At 35.3% G+C, this 24,224-nt stretch overlaps 1 protein-coding gene across 2 annotated transcripts in view; it reads right to left on the bottom strand.

Moving 5' to 3' along the window:
- Window positions 1-254: 254 nt before the first annotated feature.
- Window positions 255-24,224, bottom strand: part of CEP120 (centrosomal protein 120kDa) — a 41,401-nt gene continuing 17,431 nt past the window's right edge. For both annotated transcript variants that reach the window (XM_010561688.1, XM_010561689.1), the window contains exons 13-21: window positions 22,524-22,620; window positions 22,283-22,435; window positions 21,506-21,595; window positions 20,935-21,027; window positions 19,118-19,279; window positions 15,402-15,524; window positions 13,832-13,930; window positions 2,868-3,013; window positions 255-2,169 (exon numbers count right to left, since the gene is read on the bottom strand). In XM_010561688.1, the coding sequence (XP_010559990.1) occupies window positions 1,929-2,169; window positions 2,868-3,013; window positions 13,832-13,930; window positions 15,402-15,524; window positions 19,118-19,279; window positions 20,935-21,027; window positions 21,506-21,595; window positions 22,283-22,435; window positions 22,524-22,620 (1,204 nt within the window). In that variant the 3' untranslated portion in view covers window positions 255-1,928. The remainder of the gene's footprint in view (window positions 2,170-2,867; window positions 3,014-13,831; window positions 13,931-15,401; window positions 15,525-19,117; window positions 19,280-20,934; window positions 21,028-21,505; window positions 21,596-22,282; window positions 22,436-22,523; window positions 22,621-24,224) is intronic.

Genomic DNA, 24,224 nt, shown 5'->3' with positions numbered 1-24,224 from the left:
CCTTAATACTTACTTAAAATTTGAATTTTATTTAATAAAGTAACACACCTGAAAAGTCATAGAATACCACTTCAAAAAAAATCACCAGTTACGAAAATTTAGTCAACACAATCTTTGTGATCTTTAAGTGTAAGGCACCATCCAGCGTTTGAAGAAGAAACTACACTTCTAGCAAGTGAGCAAGCATTTGAAGAAAAACAGCGTAAGTCTTCCTGTCAAGATAGAAGCTCCCTGATTAATTTACAATAATTGCATATGATCATGCACCAGTGGTATGACAAAGCCATGATGTAAAAAAAATTGTAATTACAATTACTTTTCATGGATTTGTATTGGATTTATGAAGGTGTTACTTGCATTGTTAGTGGAGAGGGATCTCTCGAAGCACACTAATCTGAGAAATACCGTAGAGTGTGCAAACTACTACAGAAGCATTTCTTACAAAGTCTGGTATTGATAAGTGATAATTCCTCACAGAATATGATCTCTTTGTTTATACAGTTTGTTTAAAACTTTTCTAAGGAGCCTAAACAAATAGTTTATTTAACAGGAGATACACCCATGGTAGGGAGGAAGAAAAACAATGCACCTAGAGGCAAAGCCAGATACAATATAGAAAAAAATTTTATAATTAATACCATACAAAACAGGAAGATCACATGTATACAGCCATGTCCATGGAAGTTCACTGACTTCATGTAAAGCAAAAAATAGAGGGAATTTTTGCATTGGTATCTTTGTTCATTCTAAAAGTAACAAATCCTAAGATGTTTTCAGTACTTGTCATTCAAATAGAGAAACATTTGTGCCTACAGGACAGACAAAAATGCCTGTTGAAAGGACAGTGTTGTAAGTTAATTAGCTAGATCCACACAAATTATTTTAAAAATACTGAAATAGAATGAAGACTGGAAACCAAAACTTTTTCAACTGTGATTATGCACAAACTAACATTTCTTGTGGATTTCTCTTCTGGCATTTAACACCTTGAGACTGCACCCTGTTCATACCGCCACAAGCAAATAAAACCTTACCTACAATTTAAGTGGAATGAGATAACATACTTTAAAATACATGTTAAGTAACTGCAAAATGGTTAGGTCTTGATTAAGGAAAACATCTTTAATTTAAAAAGCTCTTGTTTTATGTATGTGTTCAGAATTTAAAGTGTATAAATTCACTGAGTTAGTGCTTCAAGCACCTTTCCTCATTAGGGATGGATGTAAGAATTGTGTATTTCTGAACTAGGTCTTTAACCTCCTGGGTTCACCCTTACAGGCCTATGTGCAAAACTGCTAGGGCAACAAAGGGATTTTCATCCTGTACAATCAGGCTAGTTACTTAATTGATTCAGTTTCAGTTTCACAGGGTTTGAGAGTTCTGCCCCCCACCAAACCCCCCCTTAATTTACTACAGAACTTAGTTATGTTAACTACAGCTGGAGAAGCAAGAATTGATTACTTTGTAATTTAGTAAAAAAGTGCCATTTGGTTGGTGCTGCACAGAATTAAGAGTTCTGCCGGGGAAAACAGCTGATGCCACTTCTCCCACATACAGCTGAAGAGATCCTTTTAAAAATTGAAAGAAATTATGACAACATTGACCAAAAATATTAGAATAATAAAAATATTACAAGTAAACCTAGCCAGGGTGATGCAAAAAGAGGTAGAAAACATTTCAGAAGAAAGTACACAAGATAAATATATTTACACATATATCTACATATGAGTATAAAAACGTTTAAAAACAGCCATTGCCCCCAGAAAACTTACAACTGGGCTTAACTTCACACATTGCAAATATTTACATTGACTTCAAAAAGAGCTAACAATAGTGTGCAAAACTAAGCATGACCGTACATATTTTGCAAAGTAGTATAGGTTTATAAAAATCACTTTTGGCTCTTTTTAACAACTTTTTGTATGCTTTTATTTAGCAATGTTCCTTTTCGCAATAGCTTCTCTGATTTGACGATCAAGTTCACTTACGATATGGTCTTCATGATTATATACTCCTGTTCTCAACAGGGTATCCCTCTCTTCTATCAGACGAGAGAGATAATCATCCGTGTTTTCATTTAATTTTCGAGAATGAAGACTATCCACTCTACCAGCAGAATTATCTCTAACATCTTGCAATTGCTTTCTCTCTTCTTCTTGTTGTTTTAGCCTGATGTTGATAAAAAGGAAAGAATCAGAGCACGAGCCATATTAAAAACCACTCTGATTATTTTCATATTAAGTCCTTAGGTTATTTATCTACTGAAGTACTTAGTAAAATAAAGAAATCTATAAAAGGTAACAAATTATCCTCTCTCTAGGCAAAACCAACTGTAAGTAAAAGAAATGTTACTATAATACTTAAATTCTAACAATACCTTTTCTACATGCATGTGTAACTATAACACTTCCTACCAAGGCCCCTATTTTGATAATGCAAACAGTACGTAAATTAAGTGTTCAACACACAGAACTACTGCAGACAATTTTTGGAGGACAACATTAGGTAGTTTCAAAATTTTAATGTATTTGAAATATGAATAGTACATGCCCCTTTCTTTTTTTAATGCAGCAGTTATCCTTAGAACTGAAAGTTTAAAATAGAAAAAAGCGTGGTACTGTACAACTATGACCATAACATAAAAAACAGGGTACAGTGGCCTTAAACATAGATTTTCTGTACTGCAGTACTGTTGCATTTTATAAATGTGCAGTCTTTACCTAAGGGACACTAAACTGTGTTCTTTCACTGGAGTGACAGCCAATTATAATCTTGATTTAACTGAACCTTCTACTATTTTGAGACAGACAGCAAGAAAAGAGAGGGGGGGAGGAAAAAAAAAAGGAATCTTACAAATGCTTTTATACCTGTTCAGCTCATTTCTGATATCCTCCAGCTCTTGTCGGTCTGTTTTCCCCAGCTCTTTTTCTTCTGCTGCCAAATAGCGCAACCTCATGTGCTCCAGCTCTTGTTGCTGCTTTTTAAGGTGAGCCATTGCATTTTCTTGTTCACGCTAATGTGGGATGGGGTGAAGACAAAACTCAGTTGACTACATGATTACATGTAAAAGTGCTAATTATAGTGACATGAGTAAAACTTCAGGAATGAAGTCATGACAATTAAGTCTTCAGCAGTATTAGAAATGCAGGAGTTAAACAGAACATCTTAGCTGTTGATATTGATAATGCAGTAAGACCAGTGACTATCACAATTGCAGTAAACCTCTCCAGGCTGGATCAGCTGAAGCCCTGTCACAATGTTACAAACCCTTTTACAAACTCTGGCTTCAGCTGGTAAACATAAAACTTAGGCTTGTGGAACTGCTCAAGACACTGAGATTTATTCCTTTGCTACATGGTATGTTACATTATAACCTTTTTTGACAAATAAAACCTAGAAAAATGCTAAATAGCTGCAAGAAACTTCCATCATAGGCCCCATAGGGCCTAGTGTCAAAGCTTCAAGAACTATTTTCTGAAATTGCAATTTGTGGTTTAAAAAATAAGCCTTGAAAACAAAACTCTGGTGACATTTTTTTACATTTGTCTGGCTCTATGCAAAACCTTAGAGAACTGATTCTGTGGATTTAATCCAATTAAGCTATCCATTCTGTAAGTTTACTTGGTTCTATTTTTTTTTTTTAAGCTCTACACAGACACCGTAACAAAACTATGGTTTGAGTCCACTACTACTTTGTGACATTAAAGTGTCTTAATGTGAAGTGTGGTCCTCTCTCCACTTGTTTTCCTCCCAGTCGTTTTCTGTATGACCTTGTGCACTAACTCAATACAGTCAGTCTTACACACTGAGACAGAAGACTTGAGGTAAAATAGCATTCCTTCCTGTAGCTAAAAAATAAGGCAGGAGGTTACAGAAACATCCTGGATCTAGACATATTGTGAAGTGCAAGGTTACCTTTGTAATTTTGACATTGCTTTCATCTGAATTATTTGATTGTTAATATAATCAGTTTAATATTTATTATAGAGGTAAAAAAAAAGATAATTTTGTTTGATATGTGTGAGCTTATTCATTATACGGTCCACCTAATAATGTTTGGAAGAGTCTAGTCAGACAGTTTCCTGAATCTCAGTTCCCAGCATCTTAAGCACTCCTTGTTGATAATCAATAAGTGATAAGAAAATCTGAATTTTACAGGGAATTGGTATAAACAAAGACTTTAATTGTTAATGTGAACAGGCAATGCAATAGAGAAGTACTCGACAAGAAATCTTAGCACGTATATAAGCCCCAAATACTTTATTTTTATACTAAATCCAATACACCAGCCAGGCAAATTAAATGTTAGAACTGCAGCAAGACAGGCCAGAAAGCCTGGAGAACAACTTGCTGAAGGGATACATACTAATAATAAACCCAGAAGCAGGAATCCTGCCAAAGAGTCTACAGCTGATAGGTGACTGAAGCATAAAAAAAGGCACTCAGGGAAGATAAGGCCATAGCTCTTCCCTCCCCATCAAAAGTTCGTTGCAGAAGAACATTCCCATGTGAGAGGCACCCTTTATGTGGGACAGGTTTGGAGAACAATCTCAGACTGAAGTAGAATAGGTTTTAGAACAGCAATCTACAAATACATATAGGAAACATTACTAAGTCACTACAGCCAGCTGATATTTATACAAGACTTTTCATGAGTTCTAGAGAAATTAAAACACAAAGTTGCAAGACTAACTGGAGGTGTAATCAGTCACCAAAATTGGTGTTGACACCGCAGGAATAACTATTTCCCCATTTTTTATTTTATTCTTTCTTTAAACAGAGGCCTTAGGAATATCCAGGAACTACCAGCAGGACTTACTTCCACAGTGTCCAAATTGGTTGAAATCATAACTAAACCCCAAACTAACAGGTTATATGGGTACACCAGGAAGAATTAATCCAGCTTTTGTGGGAAAGTCATAGTTCCAACTAGTCTTAAAAAACCGCCAAAAGCCAACAAAACACCACACCGAAGAAGCCACCTACAACCAAACACAAAACTAAGCTGCCACAGAGAAAGTCCTCTCAGATTACTCAGGGTTTAGAAGACCAGAGAAAGGATAGCAATTGATCATTTCCACAACAGCAAGAAAGTAACAGAGGACTCCAGAAGAATCTATCTACTCTTTGATATATTCATAAATGAGGAAGTAATTCTGGAATAAACAGTTTGCTACCAATACAAAATTATTCAGTGGGGAAAAAGTGTATGTGAAAGAGTGGGATATTATGAGGACACAAATACAAATTAGTTTGAAAAGGAAGCAGATGAATTAAGAATACATTCACTGATGTCTGTTAAACACAACAGCCTAAATGCAACTGCTGGCTCATAATGTACTTAACTAACTGACTCAGGGCAGCTGGAGGATATTCAAAAGATATCCAAGCCAGGTTTCTTGATTTTGTGCACCTACTGCTGGGCCTCTGTACGGGCTAGACTGGTATTTCACATCAGCTGGCTAGTTTGTTTTTTTCCACCCAATGAAAAGCACTGGCTGAAAGTCAAAACCAGGTAAATTCCAACTAGACACATGATTCAAGTTATTAAAACAGTGGAAGTCAATCACTTACACAATATAACAACATGTTAGGAGCTTCTTAAATCACATAATGTTTTGAATTAAGATAGACTTTTTTTTTTCTAAAATCCCAGCAAATATCACAATGGTATGCTCTGATTTCCAAATAACTGGATAGGCAACAGCATCCAGACAGTAAAGCCAAATTTCAAGTATACAATGGGCTATGAGGAGGAATGGAATTATTTTAACTATTTTGATAGTTGTACTTATCTTGGGTTGTTCGCTTTGCTAAACGCAGGTAGTAAGATAAAATGCTGAGCATGACCTAGTTTCAAGTAGGATGGTATAAAAACAGTACACCTTAAGTTATAGTACAAGTAAATAAATGGACAGCAAATCTAATTATCTGAATTATCCAAAATCTAGAAGTATGAGGACAGGCTAATATTTACTTCCACCACTATTCGTGGTGCTCTCATTTGACCTTTTAAGTTAAGTCCTTTTCAAAATGAAGTTAAGATATTGCTGCGTTTCAGAAAAAAAAAAAAAAAAGAAAAAAGTTGAGAGCAATACCTTAAGGCAATCATGAGATCTAAAATTTTGAGTATGTTAAATCACCTTTGTAAAGTTCTATTTAGCCTCAGGAGAGGAGTAGTTGCCCTGTGCATGTAGAACAAGTCCAGAAATTTCTACTTGTCTGTACCTGCAGGTAAAGAATCCAGTAATTCAGCCTGGTGACTAGCTACTTTTCCCGATTAGATAAGCCTAAAGAAACTTGGTATACATATCCCTGTAGTAGTTACAGTACAGCCTGCATATCCAAGTTCTGGTTTTGCAATTAATTTGTATAGTACAACCTGGTTTTCCTGTTGACATTATCTAACAGTGGTAAAAGTCTTGGAAGCCACACAATAAATTATATAAGAATGCAATTTACAAGCAACATGCCTCATCTGTAGGGAAAAAACCCTCATTGTTGTGGAGGATGAGGCTGACATCTTCCTCTTAGGTGATGTCAAAAATCTAAATCTTTTACAGAAGAGAGCACTTCTAACTGCCATTATCTCCTTTTCTAGCTTTTCTACCTATGCTGATTTGTAGATACGATTAGCTTCAGTCCAATGCATTGTTGCAGATGGTGAGGAACCTTTCGGAAAAAAATCTCCTTGCTCTGCAGTTTGGTCTATTCATATTCTAATTGTCCCATTTCAAACTAGGACTACTGTCATGGGAAGCTGGGCTATTAATGTAAGTCTGTCAAATTTGTGTATCTCAGTAATTCTAGAAGAGAATTTTTTTGAAGGTATGTTGGGCAAACATCACCTAAAAACTAAATACTGGAAAACTAATGGAAAACAGGGTAGCACGTAGTACTAGCACAGCAAGACTTTAACATGCAAGCAGAAAATGACATCCCTGCCTACTAATGAAACGGATCATAATGTGACATGTAATACACAGAAATCATCAAACAGGTGTGCCTACACTGAATAGAAGTCTTCTAATCCAGTCCTTCAGTTTGTGGAGTCTATTACTGAGATCTATAAGGATTCTTGCAGCTTCAGAGGAAAGACATAACTGTGTGCTGGCCATAAGCAACACGTGGGACTACAAATTTAATGACAAATTGATATGTTACTATTTGAGGCAGGAAAGTTCAATGATCCAGAGGTTTTTGCTGTTCAGCAACATGCTCACAATGGCAATCCAATAGCAAAAATGGCATTTTAAACAAACTCAGAGCAAAAGTATACATTAGAAGTACATACAGTGAAGGTTAATAGAACAAAGTCTGAAGCTCAATCAGACCAGGAAGAATAATATTCCTAATGCTTTCCTATTGATCAGGATGGATCTCATTTAATACCTTCATTCCTTACACGCTCACTAAACTAGTTAATTCCAGAGCCGTAAATTTTTTTGATTAAGAAACATCATTAGTGATGTTTAATAAAACCAAGAAAAGGACAAAAAAGAGAATGATGCAAAAGCCATGGAGAAATGTTGGAAAAGCAAGGCTTTCCCAAAGAATCCTTTGTTCAGTTCCTGTTCCTTTTGATGTTTTTCTCTGGAAAAATGTCCAAGAAAAGAAAAATAATCAGTGTCACTAATGAGCTTGTCCACTGCTCAGGATAATATCCCTAGATTTGTAGGGAAGTGAGTTTGAATATAGAGTGCTAAATCCTTCTTTTCTCCACAGAAAAGAAAAACTCTTACCAGTACATTTTTCCTCCAAGTTAACTTAGGGTAGGACTTCCTTTCAGATAAATGTGATTAGAAATTTAATTTGATTACCAATACCATTGTGATGTAAACATGACAAATATTTTGCATTTCCTTGTTTGGGAGGGGTGAGGGAAAAGATGAATTTTAGTCCTGTAACAGTTAAAGTCAATAATGTCTGTAGTGTGCCATGCCATGACCCCGAGTAACGACATTTAAGCCCAATAATATTAAATTAAAAAAATAAAAATCAACATTTTCTGAGGCAAGATTTCCCTAGCATTCAATCTAAGACAGTCCAACTTGAAGAAAAAAAAACAAAACATGAAAGCAAGTGAGAAGTGATTTTGCAGATTCATTTGTGATGGATCCCGTGTGTAATTTAAGTTACACACTTCGTACTCTGTGATTTTAAAATGTCCTTCCCAACATTAGTCTCTGACAATCTGTAGGGTGCATAACAGCAAGCTTGCTCTATGTATACCATCCATAGCAGAGCAACAGAAACCCATTTCCTAATAATCCATCAATACAAGAAGATGGCAAAGAATTTACAACTGTTGTTTGATAAGAAGTGAGGTATGCTGATTTTGAATTCATTTATATACAGTTCTGTTATGATTTGTTGAGGGACCATAAAAAGACTGTCTTTTGTTACTGTGAGAGAAGGAAGGATTTCTTATTCATCACATTGATGAAACTGGTGCCACTTTATCAGAGACATTCAGGTATTAAATCCACTTTTTACTTCACAGTTTAGCAACAAGCACTATTTTTTTTAAACCACACAAGGAACCAAACTCTACTGCATAGTAGTACTTGAAATGTAGCAGAATTTACTGTAAGATCTTCCAAAATGAAAAAAACCCCCAATATTAATAAAACACTTCTGCACATTTAGGGTACTAATAAAGCAAAGTCCAGCATTTCTAAACCCACTTGTAACATCTTCATTTTATTCTGTGTATACGGAAAAACTAAGTTGTAATTGAATACAGAGGTTTTTTAAAGTGTACCTCAGTGCACACAGGTTTATATATACTATACATACTTACACACTTAAAATTCTCAGTCAAGACCTTCTGACATACTTTACATTTCCAGAGAGAATATGCTCCTGTAATATATCCTGAAATAAGGAACATTTCAGATTTATCCCCAACTGCTTATTGTAGCCAGCCAGGCTGTTTTAAGACTCAGTAAGAACTATTAGAATTTTAAATTTTAAACTTATAGAATTTTGCATTTTAAAATTTCAGGTAAGGAAACACTCTGGAACCATCAGCTGCTGGACTAAAGGCAACTTTGTGGATAGAAAATAAGACCCACTAGAAACTCAGAACACTTGGAAACTTCACTTTTGCATCACCACCTAATTATCATCAGCCACTATCCCACAGCCAGGCAGCCACAGATGAACCAAGAGTATCATGTGCAATTACTCTGACAATTATTTTTGCAATATAGTCTCAGTTCGCCCAGGTACCTTCTCTCCACTATTTTCTCAGCACTGCTAGTCATGCTATTCCTTTTGCTCATTTTCTTTCCATTTCCCCCTCAGTAAAACTTATCACCAATATTTCTTTTTCTTATTAATTTGTTATTTTGCCATCTTCCTCTTACATCCCCATAAACAAAACAAATCCAATCCAAATAAAGAGACATACTAGTTATCAGATCATTTACTTCAATGATTTACTACTTTTCTTCATTAGTTTGCATCTCTAATGTAGTGCTTGAGACATGGAATACTGTTTTAGGAGCTCACATGGTGGGAACTTCAATCATGTTTTGAAACCTATGATACTACAGGAATACCAACATTAAAAAGAAATTAACCAGTAAAAAAACCCCTCAAAATTTCAGTTATAATCAGATCATAAAAGAATCCCTGTATGACGCCAGGTGCTCTAGTTAAGAGGCTCTTCAATCAAGGAAGCACAATCTTTATTTTGCCATAGCTGCCTATAAATCCAAAAGGGAGATGTAAACATACATACACTAGACTAAACAATGGCTAAATAGCAGCCACTATTCACTCTCCCACTCACACATACCATGCAAGTCTGTGGGAAAAACTTACAATTGAAGCTAAGGAACTCAAGTAAAGTTTTCTGAAAATAACCCAGAGCTGACAAGTCAGTAGGAGGGCCTGGATGGTTTCAAGACACAGTTTTTAACCAAGGCTTGGACCTCCAACTGGTTTTTTGTGGTTTTTTTTTCTGTGCCTTTTTTTTTTTTTTTTAAACAAAGATTTAGATCCCATCCTTGGCTAAATTACTTATAAATTAATCAAATTAATTACTGAGTGGATAAGCAAGACACTGGACATGACAGAGTGAATGTCAGCCAGCCGACATGGTCTATGTTGTTTTAAAGAAATGCATCATTGTGGGTTTTAACAGATCTGTAGGGCACAAACACATTAAAAGACTAAAAAAATATTTCTCCCAGAACACTGAGTAATGTATGCATGTACATTTTGAGATTTTGGTTTTCTAGATTATAACAGAGATTATCAACTGCTGAAAATTACATTTCTGCCAGCTTTAATTTTTGATACATTGTTTCTTGCAGTCTGACAGATACTGAATTTAGCATCTAAGATCTCTGTAAGTATATATGCAATTTTGTGTAAAAGGTTTGATTGCTCTCAAAAATAATGCTCACATACATAAAAACTATGGAAGTCTTATTTGTGTAGTATTGAGATCTTCCAGTCAGCAAACTTTGAAAGACTGTTTTTGAAACCTCTGGAAATAAAATCTACCTGGGTGCACAGATACATAGCTAACTTGCTAACATTTCTGTCTTCCTAAAGCTGAACAGCGGTATTAATACAGGCTTGCACTGAGTAACAAAGAGGGAAGAAAATAAGCTGCGTAAAGTCTATTTTCATGCAGCTTTACAAACTGTGTTTAAATTCAACTAACTTCTATATTTTGTTAAGCACAGGTAAGCATGATGTATACGTGTCCTCGTGTACTTTTTTTGGTTACCACTGGCACTACGTTTAGCATCCAAAATCCTAGACACTGAGAAGTTTAGAGCATTTTCTATTAACAGTCCCATACTTTTCTAAATTATATACTGCATATCTCATATTCTGCAAAATATAAAACCATCACAGATGTGTGCTAAGAACTAGTTCCAAAGTAAAAGGAAACTTTTTAATTAAGGAAACATTGACTTTTATGGTTGCAAATCAGAAGACCATTTTACTAAATGCTTAGCCTGTAGATTATGCTTCTTTAATTCACAAATTGACTGTACTAGGTCACCTTTGAGTAATGGAAATCTCTGTTTAAACATTTTTTTGGCAATGGGCACAAAGCATTAGATCTCATTTCCAAGACTTACCAGCTGCGTTTTGTCATTAACATTTATTAACAATCTAAGATATGGCTTTCAGCGTCTAATCCTCACTACACAAATGTTTTGTATAGTTCTCTAGAGAGCTTTGGTGTGACAAATTACTGGCACAGATTACAGCCCTGTGGCTATTCACCAGAGGCAATACAAAATTAACATGGTACTAATCCAATTTAAACAAGAAATTGGTCAAACTATGCACAATTGCACAAATCATCTGAACTAAAGCAAATCTAGAATTCCTGAAGCAACAGTTTCCAAATTCATATTTAAAACACAGTAAATGGTTTTTGATCAGCTCTGCCTCAACTTTTATTTGGCTCTTTAAAGTTAACTTAAATCCTTTATCAATAGACTAAGTATAAGATGAAGCACAGGAGTATAAAAACCACAAGAAACTAGTTTGATAGTGTTTGTTCTGTAGTAGAAAAGTTTTAGGTAGCATAATTCACTGTACATGCCAACTTAGTTTATGTTCCAGACTTTCAGCAAGAGGCTCAGCTGAAACCATCTACATATGTTACTAAATTCAGATAGTCAGGTCTATGGTGATGAAATCTATAATAAAAATCTGGTAGTGATATGAACCAGTGTTAATCCGGCAAGCAACAATCTTCTCTTTTATTCTACAGGAATTTTTAAATACGGCAGTAAAGAAAAAATGGCCTGGACTTTTCATGGCTGCTGAAGAAAACTTAATCAGAGAGATAAGACTTATATTCCTCCTTCTATCATCTTGTCAAGCACAGATATTTCAGAAATTGGGATAACAATTCTTGACTCCTTTTATCACTAGGCAGAAAAGGACCAATTTGAAGACAGCAAATAAAGATGAGTTTTTAATTATTAATAGTGATTATACAGCACATTCACTCTCTTCAAGGAGAAATACAGATTAAAAAAAGTAATTAACAGTTAGGAGAGGGTGGGCTTAGGTTCTTACTCTCCAAAAACTACTCTAGCAGTAAGAATGAAGTAGGAACTATAATCCTTAAAAAAACCCCCATACCAAAAGAAAGCCACTTTTTCCTCAATCAGAAAGTAGGTATAACTACAGGTAATAAACAGTTACTAAACTTGAATTCTGAAGCTTTATATCTGTGTCAAGGTTTGTTCAGCAACAGGGATTAATGATTTACTAATTTGTTTGTCAAGGCCGATGGAAATGCTCACCATTCTTAAGTACGCTGTTTAGCTAATGTTTACAGTAATTCATGAAAGACAGGCAATGACAGAAATCATGGAGGCCTATGGATTCAGCGAGGGTGAAGCTGCTACTCCTGCAAGTTTGAACAGAGTATTTTCAAGTCATATGTTGTCTAAGACTGGGCCTGATTCTATCTCAAACCACTCAAGCAGAAAACATCACAAGCAAGAAAGCTGTGGGAGGAAGACAGACCAAGCTCTGCAGAGGCAGGATGGTGGACTGTTTTTCAAACTTGCTTTCCTCTGCGACTGCAACTGCCCCTGCAACCACCAGAGGGGCCCCTGAGGGACAAAGCTCTTGATTATGCAAGTGCGAGGTAGCCCTTGATTGACAGCACCCCCTCGAATTTTCTGGAACCCCTGATTGTGCAAACGTGAGGTAGTCACCACCTCTTGGGTAGTCCCAGACTGACTGGACTCTATAAAAGGTGAGTGCGTATGCACACCTTGGTCGACCCACCACCTGAGGACCTGAACTGCTGAACTCCGGGTGAAGACATCAATGTGGGATACAAAGGGTGGTGAAATCCCCTCCTTTTTCTATCTCCGCTTTTCTTCTCTTTCTTTCTCTTTCCTCTCTCCTTCTTGTTCTAGGTTGTTTAAGATAAGGAATTGATATCGGTACTGCCTATTACTTAATAGCATCTTTACACCTATGCCTTAGCCATTGTCCTTGTTAAGGTAAGGAGTTGCCATTGATACCAAAGCCTCCATGCCTGCAGTGTCTGTTCATTGTTGATGAGTGTTGGGTTAGGGAGACAAAAAATAAACAATTTTTGTCTTGAACCGTTCCTCTGAGTCACGTGTGCGACTCCACTGCCTTTTTGCAGCTCTGCCAAGCAGAGAGCACCCTCTCGGGGGATTCAAAAGATTCACCTTCCCCACCACCCACCACATGGGACAGGACATATGTGTATGACTATATATACATACCCACACAAGCTCTGTTAAAAAACCAGCAGTAAAAAAGCATGCCACGTTAGTATGAGATTAGGATTTCCAAAATCAGGAGAAAGTTTCACTTTCAGTTTAAATTTTCTGCACGTTTACTTCATTTTACAGCATTCAGCAAACCTTAAACCATTGTTTCTAAAAGCTAAGATTTCTCATCTTTAATCTTCATTCATTTTACAATTAAAACACAGAACAGTTAGGACTGTAACTGACCAAGATGGTTGGGACAAGAACAAAATATTTTCTCTGGAAGTGCTGACTGACCATTATATAGAATGAAATTAATAAAAAAGCTTTCCATTTTTAAATCATGCCTGCTTTTAACTTTGCCAACCTTCTTTGCAGACCTGATCCTTGGTCTTTTCTGAGGTCAATGTGAAACTCAAATCAGTTTTGCTGTTCCATTTTTGTAAAAAGCATAGCTCAGAGCTTTAATTTCGCAAAGACAAACACTAATAAAAGAAAACTGCCAGTAGTTAACAGTAATTATAAATAGATTCCAACACTACGTTAACTTGGTTGTCTCATGTGACAAAAGAAAACCTGCATACCTGTTTTAACCTTGCAAGTTCTTTCAAAGCCCTTGTCCATTGTTGTTTGTAGTGGAGCTTTGACTTGGTAGCTGACTCTAACTTTCTTTCAAGTTCAACCTAAAAGCAATTAAAATCATATCAGCTGAAGCAATAACAACAGTAACAATCACTGAAAGATGTATATATACAAAGGGTCTGGTTTAAGAAAAGTGTTTATGTAGTGTAACATACAACATCATCTAAAGCTGTTATATAATATAACATAAATATTATGGCACATGAACATTTTCTTGTTTAAAATATAGCCTTATTTTTATTGGATAGCCATCTATACAAAAAGAAAAAGATTAGTTTTTAGCACTAAGTCTGCTGACGTAACCTTTAAATTTAAGATTCTCAAATTAGCACACACCCCCCTTTTTTTCTTCTTCAAAGTAAGATTATAAACACTAATTTAACAGAAACACTGATGGATAAATCTTGCCTTTAAAAAGCGTGTAGATTTTTTTTTTCTTTCCTGCAGCTGATGGAAGATATGTGCTACATCCTTTTCTCTGAAATAGATATCTGTTCAAACCGTTCCTTAAAATTTATGTATCTAGTATGAATCTTTGATCTTACGGCCTAAATATATCTTTGAAAAAATGCTACATACTAAAAAAATTAATTGTATTCTGTGCAAAAAAATTTAGTATTAAAAGGCAAATGAAAACAGTTATGAAGCACATAGAATACAGTAACCTGAAAAATGAAGCATTTTTAATTAACAACTGAGGCAATGATATTTTCTTTTAATCAGACAAATATTACTTACCATTAAATTTGTGAAGGTCTTAATGCACTGATTTTTTTTTTAAATCTAACAAAAATAGCCAATCTAAAAATATTTAAGCTAAAAGCTTAAAAAGTCTGTAGAGATAGAAACATATTTTGAATCATTTGCTTGCATTATTAGAAGTCATTCAAACATACAGTAACATGCAAATGGGCCATATAACTGAGTGAATTTTATGCCAAGAAACCTGGTCCAATCTTTTACAGCTTATTCAGTCAACAATTTGACTTAAACCTCATAATAATTCTGAGCATAAAATGCCCATATCTGTGGTTTTAATTAAACAAATATCCTCTACTGAAGGCATGTATGGTTTCTAAGAAATCAACTTACAACAGTGATTTCATTCCACTGATAAGTAACACAATCTCTTTTCAGAAATACTTAATAAAAAAAACCAGCACACATAATGGAATGCTAGTCTAAATTAATCCTCACAAGAAAATCTTCATCCTTATTTAGTTTTATAAACAGAATGCTCAGAGTCCCCAGCATTAAATCATGATGGTAGCAATTTAAATATATAGGTTAGTTTTTTTCCTGCCTTATTCTCTAACACTGCTGCTTCCTCTATAGAAATAAGGCCACTCAGCCTTATTTGTGTCTGAGTATTTAAAGTCTGAAGAAATTGTTGGAAAAAGCCAAACAAAATGGACAAATTAACCAGTTTATCATGCAAGTTTATTCTGCAACTCCGTTATCAGTGAATGGACCACTGTGACAGTTTTTAAAGACTAGAAAAATCCAAGATACCTTTTCTAAAGTGAGAAGATTTATTTCTGATTGTAGCTGGATTTCTGGTTTGCTACTTTGCTGTTCTTTGTATTGCTGGAACTCCTTCTCCAAAATTTTATGCTTATTTTCTGCTTCATAAAGCTACATTAAAGATATCAAGATATAATGCAAGTTAGCAGAAAACCCCATTCACAGGCAAAGAATTAGGTTACAGAACTTAAGTTACTCCTTAGTCCCTGGAACAAATATCTTACGGTCAATTATCTGACATAAAACAGACACTGAAAGCTACACATTCATAATTAATGTTTTCTTAATGATGGCATACAGTAATGTTTTAATAGGAAGAATTTTAAAGAGGATCTTTGCTCAGTACTAGAAAGAAAAAACAAGTCTGTCCTCATATACGGAAGATCAAGATTTATAAACACTGCTGTTCACATTGCTAAAATGACTTGCAGAAGAAACACAGGAAACAAAACTATTTAGATTTACACACATCTTTTAAAGAAAGCCAACAGTGTTATCTACTATATGAAGTTTTATTACTTACTCAATTTCACCAGCATGACTTGTTTAGGAACGTCTGGAAGAAGAAACAACTAATACTTTGTACAGCCAAATAATGATTTAGAAGAAAGGCTCAATGTGACTAATGACTTAATGTACCTCTGTCCTACTCTGTGCTTCCACAGTTTCATGAAGATTTTGTAGAGAGCTTTCCTTTTCATCTTAAAATGGCCAATTTGAAATAATACACAATTACTTTGCTACAAAGAAAATAAGTCAAATGTTTAACAGCATTTTTTATTACACTATATTAAAAATAAGAATTTTTTATGTTTTGTAAGAGTAGCTTACATACTTCTTCTGTTAAATGTTATTCACCTATAAATACCTTAATACACCTGATTGAACTGATGCATTCCATCACACAATATGATCCCAAATGCTGCACTTGTATTTATGACGAAGTACTTAATGCAAGTATTTCCATGAATTTTATGCAACAATTTAAAATACTGGGTGAAAATGCTTCAGAAAATGCATTTCTCTTTCAAAGCCTACAACTTCTTCTATTAGTACATCAATATTTTAATTCTTTGGATCTCCTAATTGGGCTCCTCTATTCTTCTTCCAAAACTTCACTTTTTGTGTCTATCATTTTTACAGCATTGATGTGAGAAAGCAAAGATGCTTCCTAATGAGCCACACAAAAACGTGGTTCACTGCAGTTACTTCTCAGGTATAACTGCAACAGCCAACTTTGACAAAAGATACTATTGTTCCTCACCTTTCCATTTTTACCAATAGCAGACATACAGACATGACACCTATAACAAAGACAGTAACTAATTTCTTTAGCTATAAAAAATGCCAGGTCTCCCTAGAACTTCTACAATAATGTTTAATTTGTTGTTTGATTCTGAAAACACTTTCAAAAATTGAATTTCTCATGAGACCTCAGGTTGTGGACTGTTAGGGAACTGCACAGATCACACAAATAAAGCACAACTTCCTTATTCAGGAAGTAAGAGTGATGTTCTTTAAGGTGGATGCTTCAAGGATATCCTCTTGCACATAGTGGGCCTTACCTCCAAACAAGTCAGACATTTAGAGAACTCTACAATTCAAGTGTGAAAATTATGTATTGACACATCTCCTTAAATGGTAAGGAATAAGTCAAAGCATACTGTTTAGAACTACTATAATTTACTCCAGAACATTCCTTGTTAAAAAAACCCAAAACACACAAACAAAAAACCCACACTCAAAAACGTAAAAAAAGAGGCCCATCAGAACTGGTACCAACAGGAATTTTCTGCTTTTTTTCTGCACATTACAAAAGGGAACCATCCTACAGAGAGACTCCAAAGCAAACAAACAAAACCCCACCCCACACCCAGCAAAGTAAAACAAAAAAGATTGTCTTATGCAAAATACATGGTAACAACGACCTCATACTGAAGCATGAGGGAGATTCAGAATAGCAGGAACAGCACAAAGAAGGACAGACAGGATAATCAGCTGGAAGGAATGGCCTTCATACAAAGACAAGACATAGCAGGGCTCATGTTTGGAAGAGACAGTATGACAGACAACTAAGCAACCACGAACGGTATGTAGCACAAGCACTAAAGGATTCGTCACAATTATTAAGCAACAAGCTTAACGTGAACAGAAAGAAGTTTTTAAGTATACAACACATAATTAAACTTTAGAACTCACTGCCACAGGATGTTGCAATGCTAAAAATAGAAATACTTTATAAAAGGGATCAGATGAGTTCATGAAGAATACTTTCACTGATGGCTAGTAAATATGAAATGCTGCCTCTGGCTGAGGGTACCTGTAACTCTTTATGGCATTGCTGGATATACCAAAATTTTATTTTCTCATTGTCCCAGTTCTTATTTTCTTGCCCTCTAAATCCAACCATTGCTGCAACAGAACACTGAACTAACTGGATCTTTGGTGTGATACAGTATATCTGTTCTGAACAGGAAAAAATAAAGTGATAGTGATGGTATTGCAACCTAGCTAAAAAAAAAGTTACTGAGTCAAAAGAATGAATTTGGAAGATGTGGCCTAGGTGGTGGCATTTGGCCACTTGAGCCTGAAGAACTAACTATTGGCTATCTTGTCTGGACTGATACAGCATTGGTAGGTGCCCACAACACATCTACGATGCAGAAGTGATCCACTTACCTCTTTAAAGAGGACTGCATTCTGCAGTTTGAAACTACTCATCTCAATTTAATGATTGTTCAGTAGAACTACCAAAATTAGCATCTTCTAGATTAGCAGCATTTTTTGTACTTATATTTTAAAAGTTCACTGTACTGTGGTTAACATATGCTGACTTGAAAAGACGTAGGTTAGTATCAGTGTTTAATATTAAACTGAAAATCCCCACAGAAACCCAGCACGACTCTTCCTAATACAAAAATATGCCTTTGGCTGATACAGTTCTTTAACTAGTCAAAGCTATTGTGGGATTACCACTATCACATATCATAAATGAAAAGCACCAGAGCAAGCAATTCATCTACACATGCACATTACTAAGATTTAATCTACTTAACAACAAATTGTCTAATATTGTGACTGCTCAAAAAACCTAGTACTAACTTATAAAATTTTACAGTATGCTTTAACAGTCAAGAAAAATAGCTAGACTAGCCTTGTCATTAGTGCAAAAGCTATCTTACAGGACAAAAGAACGTGATCTAGATTTTCTCAGTTTAATGAAACTACAACTTTCAGAATAGAAGGTCACAATAACAAGATAATTCTCCCCCCAACTCCCTCCTCAATAAGGATAATAGAAATACTCTTTTGCAATGGAAGAATAAAACGGACAGCATAGTCAAGCTACCTATATGTTTTGCTAGATGTTAATTGCTAACAATTTATTAAGTTACTGAAATGTATACTACTGTTCAGGTTCCACATGTACGTTTGTAATCGCAGTTTTATCTTCAGTGTTAAAAAAAAAACCAAAACCAAACCAAAACCAAAACCACTGCATTGCAAACTGGCCCTACTACTGAGCAAGGCTGACGGAGATGGATCCCAGCACATAGCTCACCAAACAATGAAGATAAAATGTTTATTACAAAGTTGCCAGAATGCACTTGGCTCAAACCCATTGCTCAACTTAGTGTACTTATTTTTAAAAATGGTTACTTAAATAAGTAAATGGTTAAGACAGAACATTTGAGTGTACTTACCTGCTGCTGTGAGCGAAGCTTGTCTTCTTCCAGCTGTTTGATTTTTGACCTTTCTAGCTCAACCTGGTGTGCACATTCTTCTCTGGCTCGCCGCACAGAATCCTGTAGCTCCTGTAGAACACGTTCATGCTCTGCTTGCAACTCCTTCTTTACTCTCTGAAGCTTAAAAATGAGACATATTTATATTAATCCATAGGTGCAAGACCTTTATTTTAAGGGCCTTTCTTACAACTGTTATTACTATTCATGACAGAAAAAAATTGTTACACATTTTAGAAATTAAACAATAGAAATTCCATTGTTATCTCTATGTTTGCTATATACTCTTTTTATTGGCTTTCAGTTTAACTAATGACCTGCAAATTACTGTATTTGGGCTACAAATATACTCTGGCTTGACTGTTTTAAAAACCGGTGCTATCTGTATCCCTACTGTACTTTCTATGTGGGATTGCTAAAAGCAAATTTTATATCCACCTTTCTCCTACAAACTAAAAAGCTAAATATACCCCTTAACTGCAGAAACAGTGAAGTCACAGCTACAGCTAAGATGCCTTTAGATCAGTAAGACTGCACTCTTCAAACTGAGCATGTTGAGAGAATTTGTCATTGAGCTAAACAGGAAAACAGTCCTTGACATGTTTGAACTTTCTAGAATGATGTTACTGGCCCAGATAACTGCTAGCTGAATAGAAACCTCTCCAAATGGCCCATTTATCAAACTGTGTAATTGCTAAATGAACCCTACATCATTTTGTCTAGACACTTTTGGAATCCACTGATTTTTATTATCTCTAAACCCTCAAGTCAGAATCTCACTAAATTTAGAGCAAGTTTTGAGACAAACACATATGAGATTCAAAATAAATACTTTTACTCAGACTGAAATGCACTTGGCCAAACCTAATCACCAGATTTTTAGCATAGATAGTATCTGACTTTACATTTAACATTTACAGCACAAACTGCATCCTGAGGGGTATAGATAGCCTGTGTACAGACAAGGACACAGGCTCAACCAGCCAGTCACTGTGTTGGGTGCTTTCTTAACTTTGTTCACAAGCATTGGAGGGATTGCTATGGTAAAAAGATTAATCTGAGCTACAGGAGAAAAGGGAGAGTTTGTTGGACTGCTAAATCACCACAGCTGTTTACCTATATAATTGTGAGTTTGTTCTGAAGTACAAACATAGGCAGTTTATTTTCTTTCTTTCTCTTTTCACATGACTAGCTTCCCTGAGGACTTGCACCCCATTTCCTCATCTTGGGGGTGTTCAGTGGGATCTAGAAACAGTGGTAGTTACTGGTTTCTCCCACATCTTCTTTGGCCCTGTCACTACAAAAAAAATACGAAATGGGAACTCTTATCAGATTGCTGGATAACAACGGACAATTGCAGTTTCTCCCAGCTCTCCTTGTTACCTTCTCCTATTTCAATGGTTAATCTAGCAATTATTGTTTGAAGTAAGGCACTCTTGTACACAGGCCCAATGTTCATGTGACAATACTAAACTGAAAATTGAGATATGCTAATGTTATATAAATGTCTCCACTGACACTGATTCTGTTAAGAATAGAAAATATACAGTTCTGTAATTCTAGCGACCCACTTAAAAGTTCATTGTATTCCCATTTCAGTAAAAAAGTGTAGTTGTAATAGAACTTGGCTTAAATTATTAGTGCTTCTCTATATATCAGTAGGAATGCAGGTACTTCAGTTCTTATACACAGGTCACAATTGTCTCTACATGAAACCTCAAACCTTAGAGAAATAGCTCACGTAATTGCATTGTTTAAAATCACCAAACACTATTTACCTCTGATTCAGCACTAAAAAGCTGTCGTTCTCGCTTATCTAGATCTCTCAGGGTTTTCTGAAGCTGTTCTTCCAAAACAGTATATTCTGCTACCTAAAAGAACAACAACAACAAAAGAAAAGGCATTTTTTTTCTTGCAATAATGTTTTAGGTGGGTGAAGAATTTACTCTTGCTATGGTATAAAATATTGACAATTTTTGTTTGGAAGTTCACATATAAAACAAATCTCTAGCTCAATGAGGAAATCACAATGGAGAGCCTTTCTTTCTAATAACATAAAATGCACAGCTGGGCTGTAGAAGTGCTTTTTGACCATGCAAGTGAAAGGCAATTAAAGTTAAAGAGCCCCCATAGACAGCAAGCTAACCAAAAGGATTCCTAACAAGTATTCTATGATTAAGGGCTGCTTTTAATTTTTTGCACTGTTGTAGACTAGATGCATGCATACCAGTAGGTGTGAAGACTAACCACAGAACCTTTGTTCTACGTCATACTTACAAAACATCTTGTCAAATTTTATAGTGTTGTGAGATTTATAATGAGACTTTCAGCAAGTATGAGTTTCCTTACCTTTTTCTTCACTACTGCTTCTCTCTCTCTATCTCTTTTCTTCCATTCTTCTGCAAGTGCTTGCATATGGGCCACTTCCTTCTTTTTAAGCTTTTAAGAGGAGAGAAAGAAAAAAAAAAAAAAAAGGAACAAAACCCCCAAACCAGAAAACCAAATCACAACTGTTGGAAGTGCAACTCTAAAGGAGAGAGTACTAGCAGAACTAAGCCTTGAAGCAAAAGAATTAAAAACTAACTTTTGTACACTGACTTATATAACTCAAGGTATGATTCTGATAGTGAAAGATATTTCTTACCCTTAAGTATAAAATGCAAAGTAAGCCCAAGTTTGAGAAAGTACCCTAACAGACACAAGATTCTTAGTGTCTTTTTAAAAGAAGCATGCAACTCTAAGAACACCTAGAATGACTTCAAGAGTAGAAACACAGTGATAGATTTGGACTAACAATAAAGAAATGCAGTGCTAATATTTAACACCAATAATCTGAATCTTGAGTATCTACTGTACTTCATAAACAGTAAGGGGAAATTGTGAAGGGGGTATTGTGTATTTCACTACCTATTTCAGTCACTTAACAGAAAAGAATTAACCTTCTTCCTTAAGATTATGGAAGATATTTGTGTATATCTCAAGTTTTAATATTCCACATGAACAAAATTCAGCTCTTATTTGAAACAGTGGCAACATTTAAGAAAAATGCAGTTAGTATTACTCTCAACAATTCTGTTAAAGCTTGTCTGGCAGTCATGCAGTTTAGAAAACAGAAAGAGTAAAAACCTGATTTTCAAATATGTCCTCTTGCATTTCCTTCCACATTTCTAATTCCAGTGCTGCTTTGTATTCAAGAGTTTCCCGAGGTTCTCGATGATTTTCTGGGGTACGACGAGGCTGAGTACGAGGGACATGCTGTTGTTGACCAGCACCTACACACTGATACAATAACAGTAGATTTTTGACTGGAAACCCAACTTTTCAAAGAAGTGTTCAAGGAAATAGGATAAGATTTTGTAAAATTTACTTGAGATGAATCTGACACCAGAACTTCTTGCATTTTGACAAGCCCGTAGTCTTCCAAAGTGATAGCATATGAAAGCTCTGCTATTCTGTTGCCTGACCTATGAATAGCATTAGAATGTTATTTTAATGAAAACTGTCTTAAAAATACAGAAAGTGAATTATAAGACAACACACAAAACACCAAAACTGAAGTGCCAATAGGTTCCATGTAAGCTCAGAAAGTCTAAACAGTTGCCTAAGTTGGAGCCCAAACACACTCTCCCATGTATATTGTTTTAACTTAGGGACTGATTCATACACCTACATCTGAATTTAACAGATAGCTTGTCATTGGGAACCTATTTAACTAACAGCTTACTATAATCAACACATACCTGTAACAAGAGAATGATCAAAAATCTTTCTAACAAATATACCTGTTGACTACAGGCATTGCTGCTGACTTCATTCTAAGATACTCAATGAACTTCACTGGTCTTGCTTTTTTAAATGTTAACAGTAACTTTCTAGTTATCCACACTGTAGTAAGTCACTTAGCATATCATATGTGGTATGCCATCCTTGGATTACTAAAAAAACACATTTCTGGAAGCTTCAGCACAGAGAACTGACAACTTTAAATCCACTTATAGGTTAAATAAAGTCCTGCTCTTGTACACTGAAAAAATGTCTAGGTAAGAAATATTTTAATTAACTAATTTGAAATTAGTTGCAGTTTCTGCTTAAGTAGAAAAGTTTGTCTCTGTCTCATCTCTAATCATAGACAAAATGTAGTAAACAACAGTGGTTTTCTACACAGATATTAAGAAATATGCACAAATCATGTAACTGAAAGTCATCACTAGTCTAACATGAAAGTACACTGCAGTGTAGACCTGTACTTGGTCAGGAACAAAACTATCATTTCAGTTATAACTACTCAGTGATGCAAACGCAATTACACAATCACTTGAAGCCTGGAAGCTACAGAATTAGGTATCAAGCAATTTGCAACAAAAGGCTGTAGGAATTAACCATGGCTGTAGTTATCACAGAAATTCTCCTCCAGCAAATATAAATAGACAACACTAAAATATTTTTACAAAGGCCTCATCTTCTATGCAGCTATTTGCAAGGGAAAAAAACAACCCAAACATTTGTACTTCACATAATTTAACATCAATTACTGCATTAAATTCTTACAACTTTCTATCAGTCACTGATTAAAAACCAAAACAAGATTCAAGGTAGCAGACCTCAGAAATCTGAGCAATTAAGCCAGTTTAACATAGAAGTGTAAAAAGAACATTACAGAAACAAGAGCAAAGCTAGAAAGGAATCAGCATAGCAAAATGCAGACCTAATTACATTTTGAGAATGCCATCTAGTGGTTATTTTGTGCAAAACCAGGTTTCATTTTCATGAACTTCCTATTCGTGAAAATCTGAACATTAATGTACATTGAGATCATAAAGTATAAGTCTCTACAGAATCAGGCCATAATGGCTTTCACACAAAAATTCAGAGATCAATTTTCTATCAGTTAGGGAGAAGGGGGGTATCCATCTTTGTGTCAGTATGCTGACACATGGTTTCCTGTGTGTCAAATATAGCATATTTTAATTACCTGTAGGATTAGAAGTTTAAAACCGACCTCAGTCTTAATAGCAATTATATTTATTTCTAAAGGCATAATCAAGTTCCATTATCACAAATTAAAAGA

The sequence above is a fragment of the Haliaeetus leucocephalus genome, unplaced genomic scaffold (assembly GCF_000737465.1).
Source record: "Haliaeetus leucocephalus isolate CR32 unplaced genomic scaffold, Haliaeetus_leucocephalus-4.0 Scaffold150, whole genome shotgun sequence".
Taxonomy (NCBI): Eukaryota; Metazoa; Chordata; class Aves; order Accipitriformes; family Accipitridae; genus Haliaeetus; species Haliaeetus leucocephalus.
Note: the sequence above shows the minus strand (reverse complement) of the source record. Positions and strands in the feature narration are given on the sequence as shown.